At 44.8% G+C, this 21,807-nt stretch overlaps 1 protein-coding gene across 1 annotated transcript; it reads right to left on the reverse strand.

The window, feature by feature from the left end:
- Positions 1-20,612: 20,612 nt before the first annotated feature.
- CALML3 (calmodulin like 3) lies at positions 20,613-21,208 on the reverse strand. The gene has a single exon (XM_054594137.1). The coding sequence runs from the start codon at positions 21,060-21,062 to the stop codon at positions 20,613-20,615; it is 450 nt and encodes a 149-aa protein (XP_054450112.1). The 5' UTR covers positions 21,063-21,208.
- Between the last annotated feature and the right edge of the window lie 599 nt (positions 21,209-21,807).

Here is a 21,807-nt window from a genome sequence, read left to right on the forward strand (position 1 = left end):
CTAATGCTACTTTCAAGATGCTGTGAAGATTAAATGTGATATATGTGAGGTGCCCGAAACATGGGAGACACTTATTACCTGGGAGCTAATTTTATTTAATTAGATAGCTTTACCTTTCGAATAAAAAATTAAGCCCTCTGGGCCTGGTAAGATGAAATTGCGTTAGAATTTGGGCCTTTCCTGTAGAGACAGGCGGCTACATGGGACAGAGAACATGTGTTTAAATTGGTCTGTTCTGAGGTCTCCATAATGCAGAGTTTGTACACACATTTCAAGCCGATGCAGGGCACCAGCAAGAACACCAGACCTCTGATTTCAGACCTCTGCTGCCCTTTGCACTGTCGACGTAAGAAATGTCCAGACTTATAGAGAATGTTTATAAAAATTTATTTGAGCCAAACAGAGGATATATCTTGAAGCAAGATCTCAACATACTGTGATAAATGCTTCTGAGAATAGCAGTTTGCAGTTTCTTTTATGCATTTGAGATTAAGGAGGGAATTTACGTGAAAGTGGGTGAAAGCAACTCGAGGGATGGGATTACAGGGAAGGTGAGATCACATGCTCCTTTAGGGGTAGCGGTTTAAAAGGTGTGTTACTCTAGATGCACAAAAACAATGAACAGGGCTTACTTGAAACAAATATAAATGTTATACTAAAAAGTTACATGCCTGCGGCATGACTACCCATCATGACCTGCCCTGTTAAGAATTTAGGATCAGCTCTGGCCAGGGGGCCCAACTGGTTGGAATGTTGTCCTGTACACCAAAAATGGTTGTGGGTTTGAATCCGAGTCAGGGACATATCTGGATTGCAGGTTTGATTCCCTCTTGATCCCTGGTTGGGGTGCATCTGGAGGCAGCTGATTGATATTTCTTTCTCATATGGAAGTTTTTCTTTCCCTCCTCTCTCTTAGGTCAATAAACATATCCTTGGATGAGAATTAAAAAAGAAGAATTTATGATCAGATTACCCTGTGAGGTACTTTTCGTAGAACCCCTTTATTGTTCAGAGCACCACCCTAAAATGAGGTGGATCTCTTGTAAACCATAGGCCAGACAAATATGCCACAGTACTTGGGGAAGACCTTGAACACTGGTCCCCATCCAGGCTCTGGCACAGTAACCAGGGAGCAGGCCTGGGTTCATTTCTGGCTCTTAGGACTCTCTGGCTCCCACCATCGCCTGGGCCACCAAGGAAGCCTCTGGGCTTGTAGAAAGACTCCCAGAGAAGAAACCTGGCATGGGCCATGGCCACAGGACTGAGGGCAGAGTAAAGACTACCAGTCAGAATTTCTGGAGGACACATTTCATTTTGATGGAGGGAAGAACTTTCTATCAGTAATAACAAAACTCCACATTTGAGGTATGGGCTCCCTCCCTAAACTACCCACCGGTGCTAGTGGGAATATGGGTGCTTAGCTTAATGACACACTGAAAATTGTGCTGTGCAACCACATTCATAATAGGTAAAGGAGAATCTGTTTGTCCTCAAGTTCTGGTGAAGTAGATACGTCTGAACCAACCACTGACCCCCAACATCAATTTCCATCAAAAATCTTGATGCTCAGTGGACAAACCAGTTAAGCAGTGCTTATTAAAAAATAACACCTCGACAAGACTCATTCCTGTCTGGATGTGTCTGCATTAGAAAAGGAGTTCTATACTACATCCCTGTACGGATCCTCCAGCTACTGAGTGGCTAAGCAGGACAGGTATTATCTTCCTTTTGCAAAGGAGGAAATAATTTGCTCAAGGTTACAAGTCTAGCAGGTAGGAGGCCTGGAAGAAAAACCAGGTCTTCTAGGTGCTCCTTCTATTACTTGTCCAGATAAGGAGTGGGCTGCCTCACAAGTCCCTGTAGGTTCAAGCAGAGTCCATGACTCTAGACCTGATCTTGTAAGAGCCTCTGGAGCCCAGACTTGTCAGGTTAAAGCATTCTGCTCTACTGGTAAGAGCAGAAGTTGGCACAATTTTTAAGAATATAATTTGGCAATATGCATTTAAAACTTTAAAGATGCTTTGACCAATTGTCTTCACTAGGAATATATCTTAAAGAAATAATCAGGAATGGGCACCAGGTTAAAAAATTAGACATAGAATTTCACTCACCCAAGTGTACACCCAAGAAAATGAAAACATACATCCACACAAAAATATTTCATGAGAATGTTTATAATAGTCAAAAAGTGGAAACAGTTCAATTTTCTTCAACTGGTGAGTGGACAAATAAAATGTGATATATTCATACAATAGAATATTATCTAGCAATAAAAAGGAATCAAGCACTGGCACATGCTATAACATGGATGACCCTTGAAAACATGATGCTGAGTGAAAAAAGCCAGACACAGAGGACCATGTATTATATGATTCCATTCATAGGATATGTCCAGAATTTATCTCCATAGACAGATTTATAGAGACAGAAAGTAGATTAGTGATTGCTTAGGTAAGGCAAGTGACGAGGGATAGGGTTGATTTTTAAGGTGTATGGGGTTCATTTTAGGGGGAACAGAACATTCTAAAGTTAAATTGTGGTGATGGTTTTGCAATACTGTAAAGATACTAAAAACCATTAAACTGTACACTTTAAATAGGTAATTGCATAGTATTTTATTTGTATCTTAGTGCAGCTCTTCTTAGAAAATGGGCACCAGAATGTCCTTCTCAGCATTTTGTGATAATTATAACAAAATATTTGAAACAATCAGATCCCTAGGAAAAAGAATAATTAAATAATTACAGTATATCCATAGAGGAATCCATATTGTACATTTATATACAATAAATGTAGTATATAAGAGTATTTTAGACAATGAGGACATGCTCCTGAACTATTGTTAAATATAAAATATAGAACATGTGTAAAGAGTGATCCCAATTTTGTTTTTTATTCAAAAAAGTAAATGTTTTATTTTGAAATAATTGTAGATTCACATGCATTTTATCAACTTTATTGTTCTCATAAAAATTAGTTATTTGTTTCACTGATTTTCCCCTAGTTTTTGCTTTTAATTTAATTGACTTTGGCTTTTATCTTTATGACTTCTTACTTCTGCTTTTTAAAAAATCTTACTCCTCTTTTTCTAGGTTTTTGAGGTGGGAACTTAGATTATTGATTTAGGTTTCTCTTTCTTTGTAAGATTCATTTAGTTTTATAATGTTTTCTCTCAGCACTGCTATAGCTGTGTTCAACAAATTTCAGCATGTTGTGCTTTCATTTTCATTCGGTTCAATGTGTTCCTTTAAATTTTACTTTGAGATGTCCTCTTTGAACCATGGATTATTTAGAAGCATGCTATTTAGTTACCAAATGGTTTGAGATTTTTTCCTTTTTTTCTTTTGTTTCTTTGATTTCACGTGGTTAGATAACACTTTCCTGTAAGATTTCATTTTTTTTTTGAATATGTTGAGATTTGTTTTGTGACCCAGAATGTGGTCTAGCTTGATATGTATATCTTAGACTGTGAGAAAATGTTTGTGATATATTTTTAAATTTATTTTTAAATATTAATTTTTTAATTTTTATTGATTTTAGAGAGAGAGAGAAACATTTATTTGCTGTTCCATTTCTTTATGCACTCCTTGGGTACTTCTTATATGTGCCCCAACTGGAAATCAAACCCACAACTTTGGTGTATTGGATGATTCTCCAACCAAATGAGCCACCTGGCCACAGCTGCTTGTGATATATTGTTATATAAAAATATAAATTATGCCCTCACTGGTGTGGCTCAGTGGGTTGGACGTTGTTCCACAAACCGAAAGGTTCCCGATTTGATTCCTACTCAGGGCACATACCTGTGTTGCCCACCAGGTCCCAGGTTGGGGATGTTTGAGAAGCAACTGATTGATGTTTCTCCTTCACATCAATGCTTCTCTTCCTCTCTTTCTTCCTCCCTTCCCCTCTCTCTAAAAATAAAAAAATACAATCTCTAAAAATATATAAATTGTAACATATAGGTGTACCTGAGTGTGATCTGTTTTATTTTATAAAATTTTTGTGTTTCTAGAATACTCATTTTATTTCATTGATTTACTTGATTATTTCTGTGCTGGTGTCATGTTTTAATTGCTGAGACTTTATAATGGATTTAAAATTTTAAATATTTTATAATGGATTTTGACATTAAAAAAATAAATATAATCAATCTGCATTTTAAAAAAATGAAAGAAAGAAAGAAAGAAGGAATTCCTACCTTTTGCAACAACATGGATGGAACTGGAGAATATTATGTTAAGTGAAATAAGGCAGTTGGTGAAAGACAAATACCATATGATCTCACCTATAAGTGGAATCTATTCAACAAAATAAACTAAAGAACAAAATAAACCACAGGCATGGAAACATGGAAAGTGACCAGAGAGGATGGGGAAGGAAGACAATGGTGGAAAGAAGCTGAAGGGACTAGACAAAGAACATGTACGAATGGCCCATGGACATGGACAACAGAGTGGGAACTGATTGTGGGAGAGGGGGATGGGGTGGGATGGGTGGAGGAGGGCAAAGTGGGAAAAATTGAGACAACTGTAATAGAATAAATATGATTTAAAAATAAAAAATAAAAAAAAGTTAAATTAAAAATATGGGTTAAAAAAAACCAGGCTGTCATTTAGTTAACCTTGTGACCCAGGCATCTCATTGTTAGTATCTATGAAATAATATCCACCTCATAGAGTTGCTGTTTACAGAAGCCAGAGCCAACATTTGTTAAAGCACTTTGCAATGGTAAAGCACTGTCCACGTTACAGTAATGTTTTTATTACAGTGAGGAAGCTGGACTTTTTAATCTCTTGGGTTCTTTCCAACTATTTGTTTTTAAGTTCCCATGGTCCCTTCACTGAAGAGCAAGTAGGAGAACGATGGACTTAAAAGGAGTCTGAAGTATATTGTGCCTGTGGGTCAATCTCGGCATAAACTGCTGTTCTTCAGGTATTTTTGGAAGCCTTTGCATATAATTGGGATGTAACCAATTTGGCTTTTCCAGGAAAATTCCAATTTCAAATGTTCTGTCCTGTTTCTCTCCTTGTGTAAGACTACTTACCACAGCATGTAATTTCATTTCTGGTTAGGAAAAGATGGATGTTGGGTTCAAAGATTCACCTGAAAGGGGAAGAAAAATTCTAAAATATTTGTCATATACCTTACTCTCCTTTTGGCCCCAAATCAGTTGATGGCAATCAATGAAGATGGATGTCATCAGTTGGTTATGTACGACCTGAATTTTCCAATGGCATCAAGGGATTGGGGCCTACAGGATGTGTAAGGGAGGGACAGACAGTTTTGGTGGTGACTCGGTTCCCTCCAGTATTACTTAACGTCTTTTTCTGGTCTTTCCATGACTGCCAATTCGTTGCTGAGCTGGCTCCCAGGGGAACAGCTGCAGGGTCTCTTACTCTGTCTGTGGTAACCTCTGGTCCTTCTTAAGGATCTCTCACCTTTCTTTGCCAACAACCAGTCAACTGGTTTTAGGGAGGGCCCTTTCTTTCCACGTGTATGTTCTCTGAATCCATGCTCTCATCTGAGGATGGTGACTTCTTGACCAGGAAAGGCATGGTTCAAACTTTTCTAAGAATGTTCCAGGACATCTGGTCAAGATGGAGGTGTAGGCAGACATGCCTCACCTCCTTGCACAACCTTAAGGAGGATCACAACTAACCTCAAAACAGAAAAACACCCAGGACTTCCAGAAAATCAAACTTCATGGAAGTCTAACAACCAAGGATTTAAAGAAGTCATATTCATCCGGATGGGAAGGAAGGGCGGGGATAGGGAGCTGGGGTGGAGTGGACACAGTGTGGCAGCGGCGAGGGGGTGGTGGTGAGGCGGCCAGTGGAATGGGAGGTCCCACATTCATGTGTGGTGGATAAAATCAGGAGGGATACCTTGGGAGCAAGCAATCTCAGCCCCAGGGTTCCAGAGACAGCAAATAAAGCCTCATAACTTCTACAAACCAGTGGGAGCAGGGATGACTGAAGAAACTGCTGTTTGTTGGGAGAGTCCATTTAAAGAGTCCACATGGTCCTAGAAAGAACCATCACCGAGGAAGCAGCTAGAGGGGCACCAGTCACATACAGAAAGGGAGTGAAGTGACTTGAAATAGGGTGAGTGCTGAACAAGCCTCAGTGGCACTGTCCCCTCTCCGTCCCCCCAACAACATACAGAGCCACAAATAGTGAGGGCCATTGCCCCTCCCTGGTGAATACCTAAGACTCTACCCCATAAAACTTAACAGGTGCACCAAGAGAGGGAGTCAAAGCAGCTCTACTAATACACAGAAACAAATACAGGGAGGCAGCCAAATTGAGGGGACAAAGAAATATGGCCCAAATGAAAGAGCAGAGCAACACCCCAGAAAAAGAACTAAGTGAAAGAGAGATAGCTAACCTGTTAGATGCAGGGTTCAGAACACTGGTGATAAGGATGCTCAGAGAACTCATTGAGTATGGCAAAAGCATAAAGGAAGAAATGAAGGCTACACTAAGTGAAATAAAGAAAAATCCACAGGGAACCAACAGTGAGTGGAAGGAAGCTGGGGTTTGAATCAACGATTTGGATGACAAGGCAGAAATATAATCAGCCAGAACAGAATGAAGAAACAAGAATTCAAAAAAAAAAAAAAAATGAGGAGAGAATAAGAAGACTGTGGTGGGATATCTCCAAAAGTGCCAACATCTGAATTATAGGGATGCCAGAAGGAGAAGAGGAAAAACAAGAAATCGTAAAACGTATTAGAAAAAAATAATGAAAAAAACTTCCCCAATCTGGCGAAGGAAATAGATGTGCTAGTCCAGGAAGCACAGGGAGTCCCACAGGAAGCAAGTTGGGCCTAAAGAGGACCACACAAAGACACATCATCATTAAAATGCCAAAGGTTAAAGATAAAAAGAGAATCTTAAAAGAAGCAAGAGAAAAGCAGAGAGATACCTATAAAGGAGTTCCCATAAGACTATCATCTGGTTTCTCAAAAGAAACTTTACAGGCTAGAAGGGACTAACAAGGAGTATTCAAAGTGATGAAAAGGAAGGGCCTACATCCAAGAACATTCTATCCAGCAAAGCTATCATTTAGAAGGGAAGGGCAGAGAAAGTGCTTCCCAGATAAGGCCAAGTTAAAGGAGTTCATCATCACCAAGCCTTTATTACATGAAATGTTAAAGGGACTTGTTTAAGAAAAAGAAGATCAAAACTAAGAACACTAAAATGACAACAAACTCACAACTATCAACAACTGATTCTAAAAACAAAAGCAAACTAAGCAAACAACTAGAACAGGAACAGAATCACAGATATGGAGATCACATGGAGGGTTATCAGCAGGAAAGGGGATGGGGGAAAAAGGGGGAAAAGGTAAAGGGATTAAGAAGCATAACCGGTAGGTACAAAATAGGGGGATGTTAAGAATAATATAGGAAATGGAGAAGCCAAAGAACTTATATGCACCACTCATGGATGTGAACTAAGGATGGGATTGTGGGAAGGAAGGAGGGTACTGGGTAGAGAGGGTCAAAGTGGGGAAACTGGGACAACTGTAGTAGCATAATCAATAAAATATACTAAAAAATTTAGAATGGTCTAGAGTATCTAGGATCTGTCTAGTCAATGACCCCTCAGCCTCTTTCAAGACTGTGTAATGGACTTCTCCAAGCTCCCCATTCATTCAATGTGTAGGATGTATTGATGAGTATGCCTGCTCTCCCTATGTCAACTAGTCCTCTCCTCCTCTGTGATCTTAGTGGTTGATGAATATTCACAGACTGAACCTATTTTATATGTACCCTTCACTACCCACAACTGTGAGTTCCTTGGGTTTGAGGACTTTCCCACTTGTTTCTGTTTATTTATTTTTATTGTGGTAAAATATACACAACATAAAATTTACCATTTAAGCCATATTAAGTATACAATTCGGTGGCATAAAGTATTTACAATGTCATGCAACCACCACTGCTATCCTTTTTTAAGAAATTTTCATCAGCTCAAATGGAAACCCTCTGCCCATTAAACACCAATTATTTGTATATCTTCTCTCTCCTATATGAGGACCACTGCCTTGCACATGTCCGGGGAGAGCAATTTACATAGGACACAGCTTGAAGGTACCCTTGGAGTTATGCAAGGCAGTGCTCCCAGCCCACATCTTGACACCTTGTGGGAAATTAAATGTTCTTAGAAGTTGAACCAACTGGAGAACTGGGTGTTATGGACATAAATTTAAATTCTTGGCACTTGGGCTAAGCTATTCACAAGGACGACCTTGATTTTCACCCTAGAAAAAGGATCTTTCTTCCATGGACCTCCAAATTCTGTGTTTTGTAGCATCAATTCTGTTCAAGTCTGTTGCATTTGTTTGATATTTAGAAGGCATCTAACAAGGTCCTTGGCTGTGCCACCTGAATGAAGTAGAAACTCAAGCAATAGGACCCCTTTTCTCAAGTTATCCCTAACCTGGTTGGGGAGCATAGGTGTGTCATCCCATGTATTATGTTTGTGCACCTGTTGTCTTTAAAATCATGATTGTGATGATGGTAATGAGCCCAGAGAAACTTTTTCTGCCATATGAGGACACAAGGAGAAGGCCGCTGTCTGCAAGTCAGGAAGTGGACTCTTACCAGACGCCAAATCTTGGCAGACCTTAATCTTGGACTTCAGCCTCTAGAACTGTGAGAAACAAACTTCTGTTGTTTAGGCCATGCAGCCTGTGGTATTTCATCACAGCAGCCCGACCTGACTGAGACAGTCCCCAGTGCATTGTGTTCATGGTGTGGACATCCCACATTCCACCCTCCCCCCCACCTGTCATCACCTCACTCTCCTTGGACCCCAGCTAGCCCCCGAGGCTGTGGCTTTGCTCATGCTGCTGCTCCTCCTGGAATATGCCCTTTTCCCCTCTGTGGACTTCCAGGCAGCACCAGTCCCATCCTTCCTCCAAGTCTCCCTTGATTCTTCAGGCTCATGCTGGGTTCTCCTGCCTCTGAGTGGGCCCATTTATAGTCAGTGTTGTACATTTTATTACTTACATGTCCTCTGACTGTTATAGGTGATAGTTTTGTGCCTATAAACCCTGGAGAATAAGACTTTTGAGGACAAGGACTTTGTTTTGCTCTTTACAGCTCATACAAGGCATTCTAGTAGAACTTGTTAATTGAGTAATAAACATACAGATACATGTTTCTGTAGAAAGTCAGACAAAAACAGATGGAATTAGAGAAAAAACAAAGAGCTAAGAGGGATTCCCAAACAACTGACATGTTCTTCTCTTCTTGGCTTCTTAGTTGTGTCTGAGATCCAGCATGTACCAAGAAAGCCTTCCCTTCATGGCAGTGCCAGGAAAAACAAAGGCAAGAGGCCCTGGACAAACTCCTACTGTTTCTGGTCTTGAAGGAAAGGCTTTTCAAAGGCTGCCATGCCACAGGAAGGAAAAACTCTGCAATAAATCTATGTCCCAAGAGCAAATACTTAATCAAGTAATAAATAAATAGGGGGAAAAAATGTTAGGATGGAGTAGAGGTTGGGTTGAATTTGGAAAGAAGTTGAAAGAGCAGGGAAAGATGAGGAAAGGAGAGGAGGGAAGATGGAGAAATACAGGTCTGAAAAAGTGAAGAGTGGAAAGAAAACAATGAATAGATATACAAAGAGAATGAGAGACAGTGAGAATTAGAAATAGAAAATGATCAGCACGGGAAGGTAGGTCCAGTAGAGAGAAGTCCACACATAAGGGAAATAGGGGAGGGCTGCCGAGAGGGAGAGAGGAGGTCACATCTGAACATAAAGGAAAGGTTTTAACATCACAACATCTTTTGTTGGCCTGATTTAAATCTGTGTTTTTGACCTGAACATAGACCTGAGGTGACCTCCAGGGCTAAGATTCTCGGCAATCGATATGTAATCTCCTTGAGCTCTGCATGGAAAAACAGGAATCAAGGATATTCAAAGGGCTTGAAACTTTACCCAGAAATGTATTTATCGTAATGAAAAGTATACTCAAGCTTCTGCTTCTGGGACCTCTATTGTGGGACCCCTTCCAAAGCCCTGGGAGGGCCCTACAAGGTGTTTACATAGTCACATGTTTTTGTACAATTTGCAGAAGTCATCTGTTTAAGTGCAGTCAAGACCATTGTGCCTTCCTCTCTAACCTGAGCAGTTTGCAGTCATTCTGTGTACAGATAACTTAGCCACAGAAATCCTAGTAGAGAAATGGCTTCAGGAAGACTTCTACCATTACTGGCATAATTAACAGGGACACAGCGTGTGGTCTTACTGCCACGTGAGTGCACCCTGTGGTGCTGGGCCCTTGAGAGACAAGGGCAGGGCAATGGAAGAGAAACCAGGTGGCAAGTGTACAGAGCCAGAAGTTGGGCTGGCAAAAATTCTTATAATTATCAGATGCAAAATAGTAAGTAGAGGATTTAGTTTCTCTCAAGGCCGCGTCAAAACCAAGGTTCTCATCTATCAGAAATACATGCCATGCTGTGCTGCTGAGGTCATGGTGCACCATGCATCTCATTTGTTGTTGTTCAGATCACATCACCAGTCCTGGAGATATTTGAGACTCTTGTTTATGCTGTTTACTATATATTAACTACCTAAAGGCAGGGGTTTCTTACCTCGAGTAAATAGCATAGTGTCCAGCATGTAGCAGACAATCGACAAATAATTATAAGATTTATAAATGAATGAATGAATGAATGAAATGTTCAGTCTCTAGATGCCATCCATAGGGCCTTGCCTTCACTATAGCAAAAGAAACTATCCTAGTAAAGATGTAGTCCCATATGTAGGAACTGTCTTTTTTCCTTACTTCCCACTCTCTCTTCCATCAGGTTGATGAAGGTGAAAGATGAGACTGTTGCTGGGACCAGATTCCAGACTCCAACATACAATTTCCTTCACTTTGTTCCATATGCTCTGGGTTAAAGAATCTGTTTTCAGCCATTCTTGGGAGTTTCCTGATGTCCCGACAGCTCTTTTAACAGAGGGCTGGCTTGTTGCAAAACCTCTATGCCTGTTTTTGTTCCCTTTGGGTGGAAACCTCTATCTGGCAACAGAACTAAAGTTTCCTCACAGGTTTTGGGTTACACATAGAGTCTTGCTTCATCCTCAGAGTTGCCTTTGAGAACATGGCATTATTTTTCAAAGTAGTGACTGTGCAGAATCTGGGATGTACATAAGGCCAGACTATGAATTTAAGAACTGAAAATTTACTTTTAAAATTAGGAAGAAGTCTTTGTTCTGAGGTTTTGATTTGGAGAGCCAGACTCTTAAAAATGTAGCTGGTATCTCTGGGGATGTCCTAAAAGCCATTTCATGCATAACTTCAGGCATTTCCCTGTGAACACCCATACAAAGAACTGTGATGGGGAGCCATGGAACAAACACGAAGACTTTTTCCCCACATAGGCAGTGCTCCCATGCAGATTAAGTTTTCTCCAGTTTGGTGTCCTCTGTAAGCATCTCAAAATCTGTGCTATTGTGAAATTCTTTGCTTCCAATCAAAATCTCTGTGGATATTTAGGACCATTCTTGTGGTTCAGCCCTTACTGGAAGAGAAGACCTTCTGCCTTGTCATCTCTTTCTGAATTGAAAAACCTAAATCCAATCACTGTGGAGTAGTTTCTTTCTCTCCTTTGCTGGTAATCATAGAGCCTGGGTTGTTAGCACCTTTTTTCCAACTGGATTTGTCATCTTGGCTCAGAGAGGAAGAGTTCTAGCGCTTCAAGCCGGCTGTGGACAGGTGACTGAGGATGAGGCATGAGCTGACTGCCTGGCTGACCAGCATGCAGGGGGTGGAGAAGTAAAGCATCATTTGGTGTCTGGGTTCCCTCCAGTCCACAGGAGACTGTTATCACTAGAGTAGTCATCTCCACCATTCAGGGTATGATCTACTGATACCAGCAGTGTTTTCTGAACAGAAGCTACTGAAAGAACATGCCAAAGTTGTGTCAACAGGCTGGGTAGGAACAAACAGCCCCTTGGCAGAGATCCTGCTTTGGTCTTTAGTGTGCGAAGATGGAGGGGTCTGAGTGGGATCAGAGACAGTCTGAGAACAGCAGGCTTCTCAGTGGCTCTAGGCCTCAGCTGGAAGAATCCTGTGCCTTAGGGACAAACACTCAGCCATCCTCAGTCATCATGACCTAGGGCAAAGAGCACATAGCCCACCTGCTTCTCTCTGAAACCTTTTCCCCCTCTGCTTTCCACGATCCTACTAGCTCCTGGTTCTCCTCTTTCCTGATTACAACAGTTTCTGTCTCCTTTCTGGGCACCTGTTTCCCCACTCACCTGCTGAACTGTCCCCATGTGTCAGGCCCTGCCCTAGGAGCTCAGGATATTATGGTGAGCAGGATGAGCTACATGACTTATGGAGCCCAGTGAAAAATTAAAATGTTGGTCCCCTTAGTCATAATTTTTAAAAAAGTATTAAGAATATGAAGATGGTGACAGTGAGCATTAAACCAAACCAAACTTGGGCTATTCTAAGAAAGAGCCCCGTGTGACGACATTTGAGTGAGGATTCCAGCTGTGGTCCTTTTCTCTCCATGCTCTACACTTCCCCTGTATTACTCACCAATTCTTAAGGCTTCATGTTCATAGATACACTGTTTCCCCAGATCCTCAACCTAGTTCCACCCCAAACTCATACTTCTGGTTATTTGGAAGTCCCATTACCTGAAAATCAACAAGATGGAAAAAGTACTTAGATTTTGTTATTCTGTCCCTCTTCCCATGTTCTCCAACTATCAGAATAAAATAGAAATCCTCCCCTTTCTTAATTCTTGCTTTCAGACAAGGATTATACTATAAACCCTGTTAGTTGCCCACATTCTTCTTGCCTCTTCCTTCCCTAAATTCCCACCAGGTTCTATCTCTTTGTCTTTTTAATCCATTTCCCTCTTTCTGTTACTGTTCATTCCTTGTTGCCACATCACTTCTTACCCTGTCATCTCTCTCTTGGGCTGTGCCCAGATTCCCTGACTCTCTTCTCTGTCTTATTCAGACTCTGATCTTCACCATCTGATGGCTGTCAGCATAGCAGCCCTCCCTGCCCCCCTATAAATCCCCTGCATTGATTGCCTCTCCATTGCCTACAGCACCCAGCCCAGATTCCTGAGCATGGCAGAGGGAGCCAACACATTACAATGCCTACCTTTCCATGATTAGCTCTAACAGCTCTAACTAGAATACATGTGGCTGCTCCACTCATTTGTTCAACACACCGGTTTTGAATGACTCTGTGCCAGGTTCTGTGCTAGGCATTCAGATGTGAAGTTGATGAATGTGAGGAGCTGATAGTTCAGTGGGGAGACAGGAGATAAACAGATCACGTTAATGTCATAAGGCAAGTGCAGAGGTCACATGTATGTGACGAGTGTTATGCGAACAGAGAGAAGGTAGATATCTAACTTAACCTGAGAGTAGAGGATTGGAAAGTCAGCCTTCTTAGAGGATTGGACATCAGAACTGAGTTTATATGGATGGGTGTGGTCACGCAAAGAGGACACAGAAGGACATTGAGCTCTTTGTGCCTCTGCCTTCTCCCACGCTGTTCCTTCAGCCTGCGAAGAGCGGATCCAGGCCTGCCTACCTCATCCCCACCTACCTCATCTGCCTGGAAGCCTTCAAGACCCAGCTGGCAAGTCACCACTCTGTGAAGTCTACCTTCATACCTTCTCTGAGGAGTGGCAGGTATTTCCTCCTCTGTGTTTCCAGGGCATCTTTCCATCCATCCCATGTATGTGATCTCATAATCACTTGTTTACTGATCTTCCTTCCACTCATTGTGAATTCCTCCAGTCTTTGTGTCACCTAAAGTCTAGCATGTACGCATGTACACATGTGCTCAACAATGTTTGTTGAATGGGTGAGACATCATTTTAGCACAAGTCTGGTTTGACTATGATCTTTATTCTTGTAAGTGCCATGTTCAAAACAAGGACATGTGGTCCTACAGCCACTGGCATTGGTCAAACCTCTCTGGGGTGTAGCAATGCATCACCAAGAAGGACTTAGAAAAGCTGAAAGATGTGAGGGGGGCTACACATGTGTCATATAAGAAACTCTTGAGTGAATTAATGCCACTTATCAGAAAGAAGAGAGAATGTAGGTGCTCCAGAACATATCTAGAATGTAGCAAAAGGAAGAAAGGGGTCAAGAAGCGAAGCTGCAAGGAGGTTCGTTTCAGACCTATATAAGGAAACCCTTTCTGAGAATAAGAATTATCTGACCATTGGACAATGGGCCTGAAACTCCCTAAAATGGACACTTTCAGGGAGGTGCAAAGTAGTCATCTCTCCAGGATGTTGTCATTTCTAGGCTTTTCATCCTGGATGAGAAATCATACCACATATCCTCTAAGATGGCGTACAGATCTAAGATTCTACAAATCTCAATTTTTATTTGAACCTTGGGCCTTGTGGTAAGAATGCCATATTGCCTTCTTGCATGGGGATGGAGAGAACAGTCCCCGGCATTTCAAAGACTGTGCACTGTTATGCCAACTCCAATGACTGCTTTTATTCCTCAGAAGCACTGACGTTGGGGGACATGAGCCCGGCTGTCCACACCAACTGCAAGTCCCAAGTCTATGAAGTGACATCAGCACTTATTTTCAGGAATTGCTTCTTCTTCCTTTGTACTTGGATCATCTTCAGAATATAATGCATATGACTCACTTCATCATTCATATAAAATCAGAACTCGACTAGGAGAAAGCCAGTTCTAGACAAGTCCCAGCAACTCCTCTGGGGCTCAGAGTAAGAAAACAATCTGTGAACACCTCCAAATAATCTGTATAGGGGGCGTATTTGCTAGGGCTGCCATAGCAAAGTGCCCTGGACTGGAAGGCTCAAACAGCAGACATTTACTGTCCCCTAGTTCTGGAGGTTCAAGTCTGAGATCAAGGTGTTGGCAGACTTGGTTCCTCCTGAGGCCTCTCTCCTTGGCTTGAAGACGGCTGTCTCTTCCCTGTGTCTCTCCACATCATCTTCCCTCAGTGCATGTTTCTGTGTTTAAATTTCCCCTTCTTATTAGGATACCAGTTATATTGGATTAGGGGCCACCCTAATGGCCTCATTTTCACTTGATTTCCTCTGTAAAGACCTATTTCCAGATAAGGTTTCACTCTGAGGTTCTAGGGGTCAAGACTTCAACACATAAATTTGGGAGGGATACAATTTAACCCATGACAGCACATGTGTCTTTTCTCATTGCCCATCATGTGTACTCACAGCGTGAGGCTGGGTGGGAGGCAGGGTTCTTTCGTGATAGAAGCTGAAATTCCCAGGCATTCCCAGCTCCTCTGTCCCAAAGACAAAGGCCCGTGTCCAGGTTTGACCAGAGAGATGCCTGCCCAGGACTGTGAATTGATCGCATCTACTGTCACAAAGATGTAGGCCAGTGCATAATTCACTCCTCGTGATGGTGGCTGCCTCCAGTTCCTTGGGATGGCAGTGGCCTGCAGTGCAAGGCGACTGTGAAATGAGGTGCCCTGTGTAGGGCCCAGAGTGCTGGGGCAGTTTGACAACACTTGCTCTGCAGCCACCCACACCAATGCTGACACAGCAGTTCTCCCGGCTCCTGACCACCCAGCAGTGCTTAATGTCTTGTGTTAGTCCAGGTCTTATCTGCCCAGAAGCTGTTTTCACTTCCAGGCCTTTCTATGCGTGTCTCTCAGATGTGGTGTCTTTTGCAGCTTTGCTGTGGTGCTCACAGCTTCTGTTAGACCAGTTACTTTCAATCTCAGGCCATTTGCTCTGAGGGCCTTCTCTTTGGTGGCAGGAAAGACACTGACTTTGAATTCGTGTTCAAACTCTAACTTACCAGATATGTGACCTTGGGGAGCTATTTTAACTCTCAAAGTCTCAACAATCTCTTCTTTAAAATGAGCTCAAACAGTGGTAGCCACACACCCTTCTTTTGAGGATTCAACAAGCCATTGCAGTGCATGGTAAGCATTTCATGCAGTCTGGTCCCTACATGGAAGTGTGCCCTCTGTGAGAGCTGTGCTTCCTGGGAGCCTTGAAACCAGGGTTCTCGGGGGCACGCAGTGGGCTGTAGATGAGACCAGCTCAGCTGGTGACAAGGGAGATGAGCTTTCCCATGGCTGGCCGAATTGCACAGGGTGCTTCCATGGGGTTCACTCCACTGCTGTCCAGTCACCCCAGGTCTGCAGGGCAGCACAAGGTGATCAGCCAAGACAGCCTGGGTCCACGCAGTATTTAGCCTCCAGTTGCTGCCCCTCTTCTGTACTAAGTGCCTGGCTCCTTTGTCCCCAGTAATTCTGAGGCACACTAGGAAGAAGTGGAAGACCTGAGAGGGTGGTTACAGGACTGTGAGTTTCCTTCTTTGATTGTCCCCGTGGTACTTTCTCTTTTGAGTATGGAAACACTGCCATCCTCTCCAGGTCTACTCAAACCTGTCTCTATGAGCATTCCTTGACTTTCCCCGCACTTGGAGGAAGGTACCCCATTCCCCCCAGCACCCAGCGCTCAGCCCCTGATAGGAGGGCAGTGCAGCCAGTTGCCCCAGGCCCAGTTCCCATCCTCTCTCTGGGCGGGTCCAGGCTCCTGAGAAGGTGGTTGCTATAGATGCAACCACCAGAAGAGCAGAATGGTGGAGAGGGTAGTAGGTGGGTTGCATCCAGGCAGGGTGCACGCACGCGCACACACACACACACATGCGCGCGCGCACACACACACACACACACCCATTTATCATGGAGCAGTCTCTACCCCACACATGAGTTTTAACTTTAAATTTCTCCAGTGGGAACAACCGAGTCATTTTTAGCCGCCTGGTTCGGGAGCCTTTGAGCGGCCCCTGGAATCCATGAGGATCAACAGGAGCCGGCAGGGCTGGGCTGTGCTTGATTTAAAATTGGAACCCAGGAGGCAGAGGGGAGGCTTTATATAGCCTGGGAGGTCCGGGAGCCTCAGCCCTGATTTATGAGAAGCTTGGTGCAAGCACATGGAAGCCAAGGTAATATTTATAAATTCCTTCCCCAAGGACAGATGGAATGTCCTGAGTAGCAGTCAGATAGCACCTTTGGCGGGGTGTGGGGGCAGGGTTGGTGGATAATGGGAATTAGATGTTTAAGTGCAGTTATTCAGTGAGAGGAAGAAATGTGTGTGAGAACTGCCTCAAAGTCTGTTCCAGAACAGAGGGTGAGGGGCATGTACCTGCAGCCAGCTCATCCCTCCCATCCTCAGGGCTGCCCCTGGTTAAGGAGGACTCAGTGGCTCTTTTCTGCGGCTCCAGCCCCCAGGCCTCCCCTGCCTTACTTAACCAAGCCAGGGAACAACGTCTTACGATCCTGGTGACTGTATTTTATCAATAAGACATTTATTTAGGTGTATGGGTCAGAACAAGTCCTGGCAGAATAGGGAATAAGAAGGAAAAGAGGATGGAGCTACGGCTGTGGGGGTTGGAGGTGTGCCCCCAGACCCTGAGTCCACCGTATTGATATGCGGCAAGACGCACTGCGTTGGCTTGGTTGGTGCCTGGCGTGGGATTCGGCAGGGTTACCAAAGCAGGAGACTCCACTAGAATCAGACCTGTCCCCCTTGGACCTGGCAGCCCTGTTCCTAGCCTAGCAGTTTGGGAGAAGGACTAAAGCATGTGGCTGAGCAGGCTGATGATCTTGTTAAAATGTGCAAGGATGGCGGAAACAAAAAGTTTTTAAAATTGTATTCAAGAATGTAAACATAAGGGGAGGGAAGGAAGCATATTGAACTCTGTGGGGCCACCTTGACCATGCGACCTTAGATTTCCCATGTGGACAGAAGAGAGCCCCATTTATTACTAATCTGCATTTGAGGGCTCCCAAAGGGGTGTGGTTCCTACCTGATGCTTAGAGTTGGGACGGCAGTGGTGGCAACGGCACGGCAGCTGGTCTGAGGCCTCTGCTGTCTCTGGAGACAGGGGGGAGAAATGGTCACCTCCGTCAAGCTTATCAGCACCCCCATCTGCGGCCCAGCTTCTGGGGCTGTCACCGCGACACCTGAGGGAGGGGCAGGGCTTGTCAGGAGGTCTTTCCCTACCACCAGCCTATGCCCTGCCTGGCCCCATGGATTCTCCAAAAGTCTCTCAAGCCTGCTAAAATGCAATTACAGGAGAATTACTTTGCTCTATAACCAGGAGCCTAGGTGGAAGCCCAAAGAGATACCTCCTTGCCTTCCAGCTAAAAGTGAGCAGGCACAGAGGACTCCATATTGGCCAGGGCTTAGTGAGGCTGGCACTGGGAAAGAACGGGGCAAAATGCCAACCGCCCAGCCAGGTTTAAGCTGGCCACTACAGACCAGTTGACATTGGTCATGAAGGGAGACCCTGATCCTATCCTTTTCCTTGCTTGTTTCTTTCCTTCCTGCAGCATTTAGTAGGTACCCCATGAAAGACACTGAGATCAGAATCATATTCATCCCTGGGAGTGATGTCAATGTTTCCTTCAGCAGGTTGAACTGTAATAGATGTCTGAACCTCTGAGGTGGTGACTGGCTTGCTCTTATGCTCACAGGTGCCCCAAGGGAGCTGTGTCCAGTGACATCTGGATGCTCTGCCCTTCGCTCACAGGCTTGTTCCTGTCTTCATGCGCAGGTGTGCAGCTGATCCCAACTGCTGAGGGCTGCAGGGGGGACGGGCTCACGGGTCCAGTTTGCAAGGCCAGGCCACAGAGCACCACTCTCCTCTCCTACCACTGGCTTCACAGCTGCATTGCATGGGGGCTGGTTCTATCTGACACCTGCCCCTGATGCCCCCTCAGCTCCTGCTCTTTTCTGGCCTCATCTTTTCCCTTGGATTATTCCTAGGGGTGGAACTATGCTGGCCAAGCCTCAATGTTAGAGCTGGCAGAGGGATTCCTACAGGTGATGGCAATAGTAGCTGCTGTGTATTAAGCACCAATTGCATGCCAGGTGTTTTAAGACTGTTTCTAATCTCCACAAATGCCCAAGACAGGCACCATGACAATCATCAGGTCACAGTGGAGGCAAAGAGGTGTGGAACAGCGGTGAGTGGTCAAGGGCACCGCCTTGCATTCAAGCCCAGCTCTGTCACCTACCAGCTGTAGGACATCCAGCTGGTTTCTTAAGTCCTCTGTGCTTCAGCTGTCTCACTGGTAAAATGGGAAGCCACTGGCACTAGTTATTACTTAGGGTGGCAGTGAGCTACTGTGCACACAGAGTGCGCACAACCATGCCCAGCCACTGGGAGGGTCTCTGGGAGTGTCAGCTCTCATCATGGGAGGCTAAGGGATTTGAGCACAGTCAGCAGTAAGAATCACAAGGCCCGAACACCTGCCTGTCTGCCTCCATATTCTTCGTTTTACATAAGAGGACAGATGCATGGTGAGGAGGGGGTGTCAGGGAAGAAGGACTTATTCAAAATTGGCCAGCTGTGTTGTGACCATCCCAGGACTGGTGGCCATTTCTGATGAGCCCAGTGTAGTGTCTGTCCCCCAACACATGGTCTCCATTGAAACCAAAATAATCTCTAAGAAGGCCCCTTCAACCTCTGGGTTATCTGATGCTACTCTGGTAGAATGCAAGTAACTGGCTCTTACCCCACACATACTGGGCACACAGTTATTGATTTCTACCCCTCGCCTTCTTCTAACCACAGAGCCAGCACAGCATCAGGGAGTGAACATAGGAGGAATGCCAACGGTGATCAGGGGATCTTCCCAGCTATAATCATCATCTCAGATCCAGAGGAGGTTGCATGGATTTTCAACCACTGCCTGCTGCCGACTAATCCATTTAATTTGAAATAAAAATTCGAAGTTTACCTTACTCAGATTTCTCCCTTTATGCTATGCCCACCAGTAAAAGATTTCATTGCATTTTCAAAAGACTCAGAAGTGGAGTTTCCAACATCTTTTCAACCCTGGACTTAACCAAGTTCATTTCAGAAAAAAAGAAACATTATAGGAACACAAGCATTTTATTTATTCCCCCTGCGGCTTCCCTCCCCCTTTCATTAAAACTTCCCTCCAAGTAGACCAATACAGACATGTCACAACTGATTCTGGTTTTACTCCCACCTTCAAAAGATGAATCACAGAGGTTTGGCGAAGACAGAGAGGAACAGGCAGGCGCCCTGTGGAAGGGAAGTGCTGTTTCTCAGGAGGCCTGATCTCCATTGTCAGAGTCTCTGTCACCACTCTCACTCCAGGGCAAGATTCCTTTCACCTGCAGCAGATGAACTCTGAGGGCTGCAGCCTCCCTGGTCCCAGTGCCAAGTGCCTTTTAGGGACCCGGCCCAGAGGACTCTGTGATGCCACAACTTTCTGATCCTTCTGCTCATTGTCCATGTAAAGAGCCATCGCTTTTCCTTCTAATCCTGAAGGATAGAAGCACTCAGGGTTTGCTGGGCTTGCCAGAAGCCTGTGTCATGCTGGGTGAGAACAGGGTAGGAGAGGTTGGCAGGAAGTAGGAGACAAAGCAGAATGCAGAAACGGGGACTAACTTCACCTTGCCCAAGTAGAAGCCGTTCTTGAGGACGCTGGTGGGTAGAGGAAGCAATGCAAGGCCTGAGGCTCTTGTGGCAGCCAGAGGCAGGTAGATCCCCAGCAAAGCAGAGTGGGGGCGGCCCAATGGGGCTATAACACCTGTCCGCTCTTCACTTGGAGACCAGCATGCGGACGAACTCCTCGTAGTTGACCTGCCCGTCCCCATCTACATCTGCTGCCCGGATCATCTCGTCCACCTCCTCGTCGCTCAGCTTCTCCCCCAGCCTGGTCATCACGTGCCGCAGCTCGGCAGCGCTGACCAGGCCATTGCCATCCTTGTCGAACACACGGAAAGCCTCCCGGATCTCCTCCTCATTGTCTCTGTCTTTCATCCTCCTGGCCATCATGCCCAGGAACTCAGGGAAGTCCACAGTGCCATTGCCGTCCCGGTCGATCTCTTTCACCATGCTCTGGAGCTCGGCCTGCGTGGGGTTCTGGCCCAGGGCCCGCATGACAGTGCCCAGCTCCTGGGTGGTGATAGTGCCATCCCCGTCCTTGTCAAACAGGGAGAAGGCCTCCCTAAACTCGGCCACCTGCTCCTCCGTCAGCTGGTCGGCCATGGCAGTTACAGGGTTGGCGGAGGTGTGGATGCAGGTGCGGGCTCCCCGGCTCCTCTCCTGGCTCTTCAGGACAGCTGGCTGGCAGGCTGTCTGGCCGGCAGGCTGGCGTTCCAGCCCTGGCTTGACTCGCGGGCGCTTAAGAAGGAGCAGGGCTCTCACTCACCATTCAGACTCCCCCGCCTTGTGTTGCCTGAAGGCCAGGTCCTGTTGGAACAGGAGTCCAGGACCAGGAATGAGGCTGGTCGGCTAACTGAGCTGACGCCAGCACCTCTGTGTGAAAGGCTGTGACTCTCCACCCCACCGTCACTCAGCTGTCAGGACCCACCACAAGGACACCTTCAGTGAGGCGTGCTGGATAACCTCTAGAGAGATTGATTTGGGTTTTTCCTTCTTGAATTTTTCTTTTTCCCTCACTCCTCTCCAATCTTCACACCCGTCACTCAATAAAATAACCAGCCCTGCGCCCTTTTCCCCCTTCAGCTGAGGTTTTTGGCAAGATGAAAAGCAGACGTTGTCTTTTCTTGAAAGGAACATTCTTTCCTTATTTTGGTTTCCAAAGCCTAGAAGAAGGCCTTAGGCTTCCCAAGAGGGTACTCAGAGAAGGGAATTTTTTTTTTTCTTTAGGTAGAAAGCAGGCTGTCTTTTTAACTTCAGAAAAAGGCATGAATGGAGGATGTCTTCCAACACATTCCTTCCTTCCTTCCTTCCTTCCTTCATTCATTCACTTGTAGACATTTATTGAGAG

Source organism: Pteronotus mesoamericanus, unplaced genomic scaffold, assembly GCF_021234165.1.
Source record: "Pteronotus mesoamericanus isolate MK-2021 breed Mesoamerican mustached bat unplaced genomic scaffold, CSHL_Meso_final contig_130, whole genome shotgun sequence".
NCBI classification, from domain to species: Eukaryota; Metazoa; Chordata; class Mammalia; order Chiroptera; family Mormoopidae; genus Pteronotus; species Pteronotus mesoamericanus.

What these genes read in the sequence shown, in the direction of transcription:
- CALML3 (XM_054594137.1), bottom strand. Translation starts at nt 21,062, where the DNA reads ATGGCCGACCAGCTGACGGAGGAGCAGGTGGCCGAGTTTAGGGAGGCC.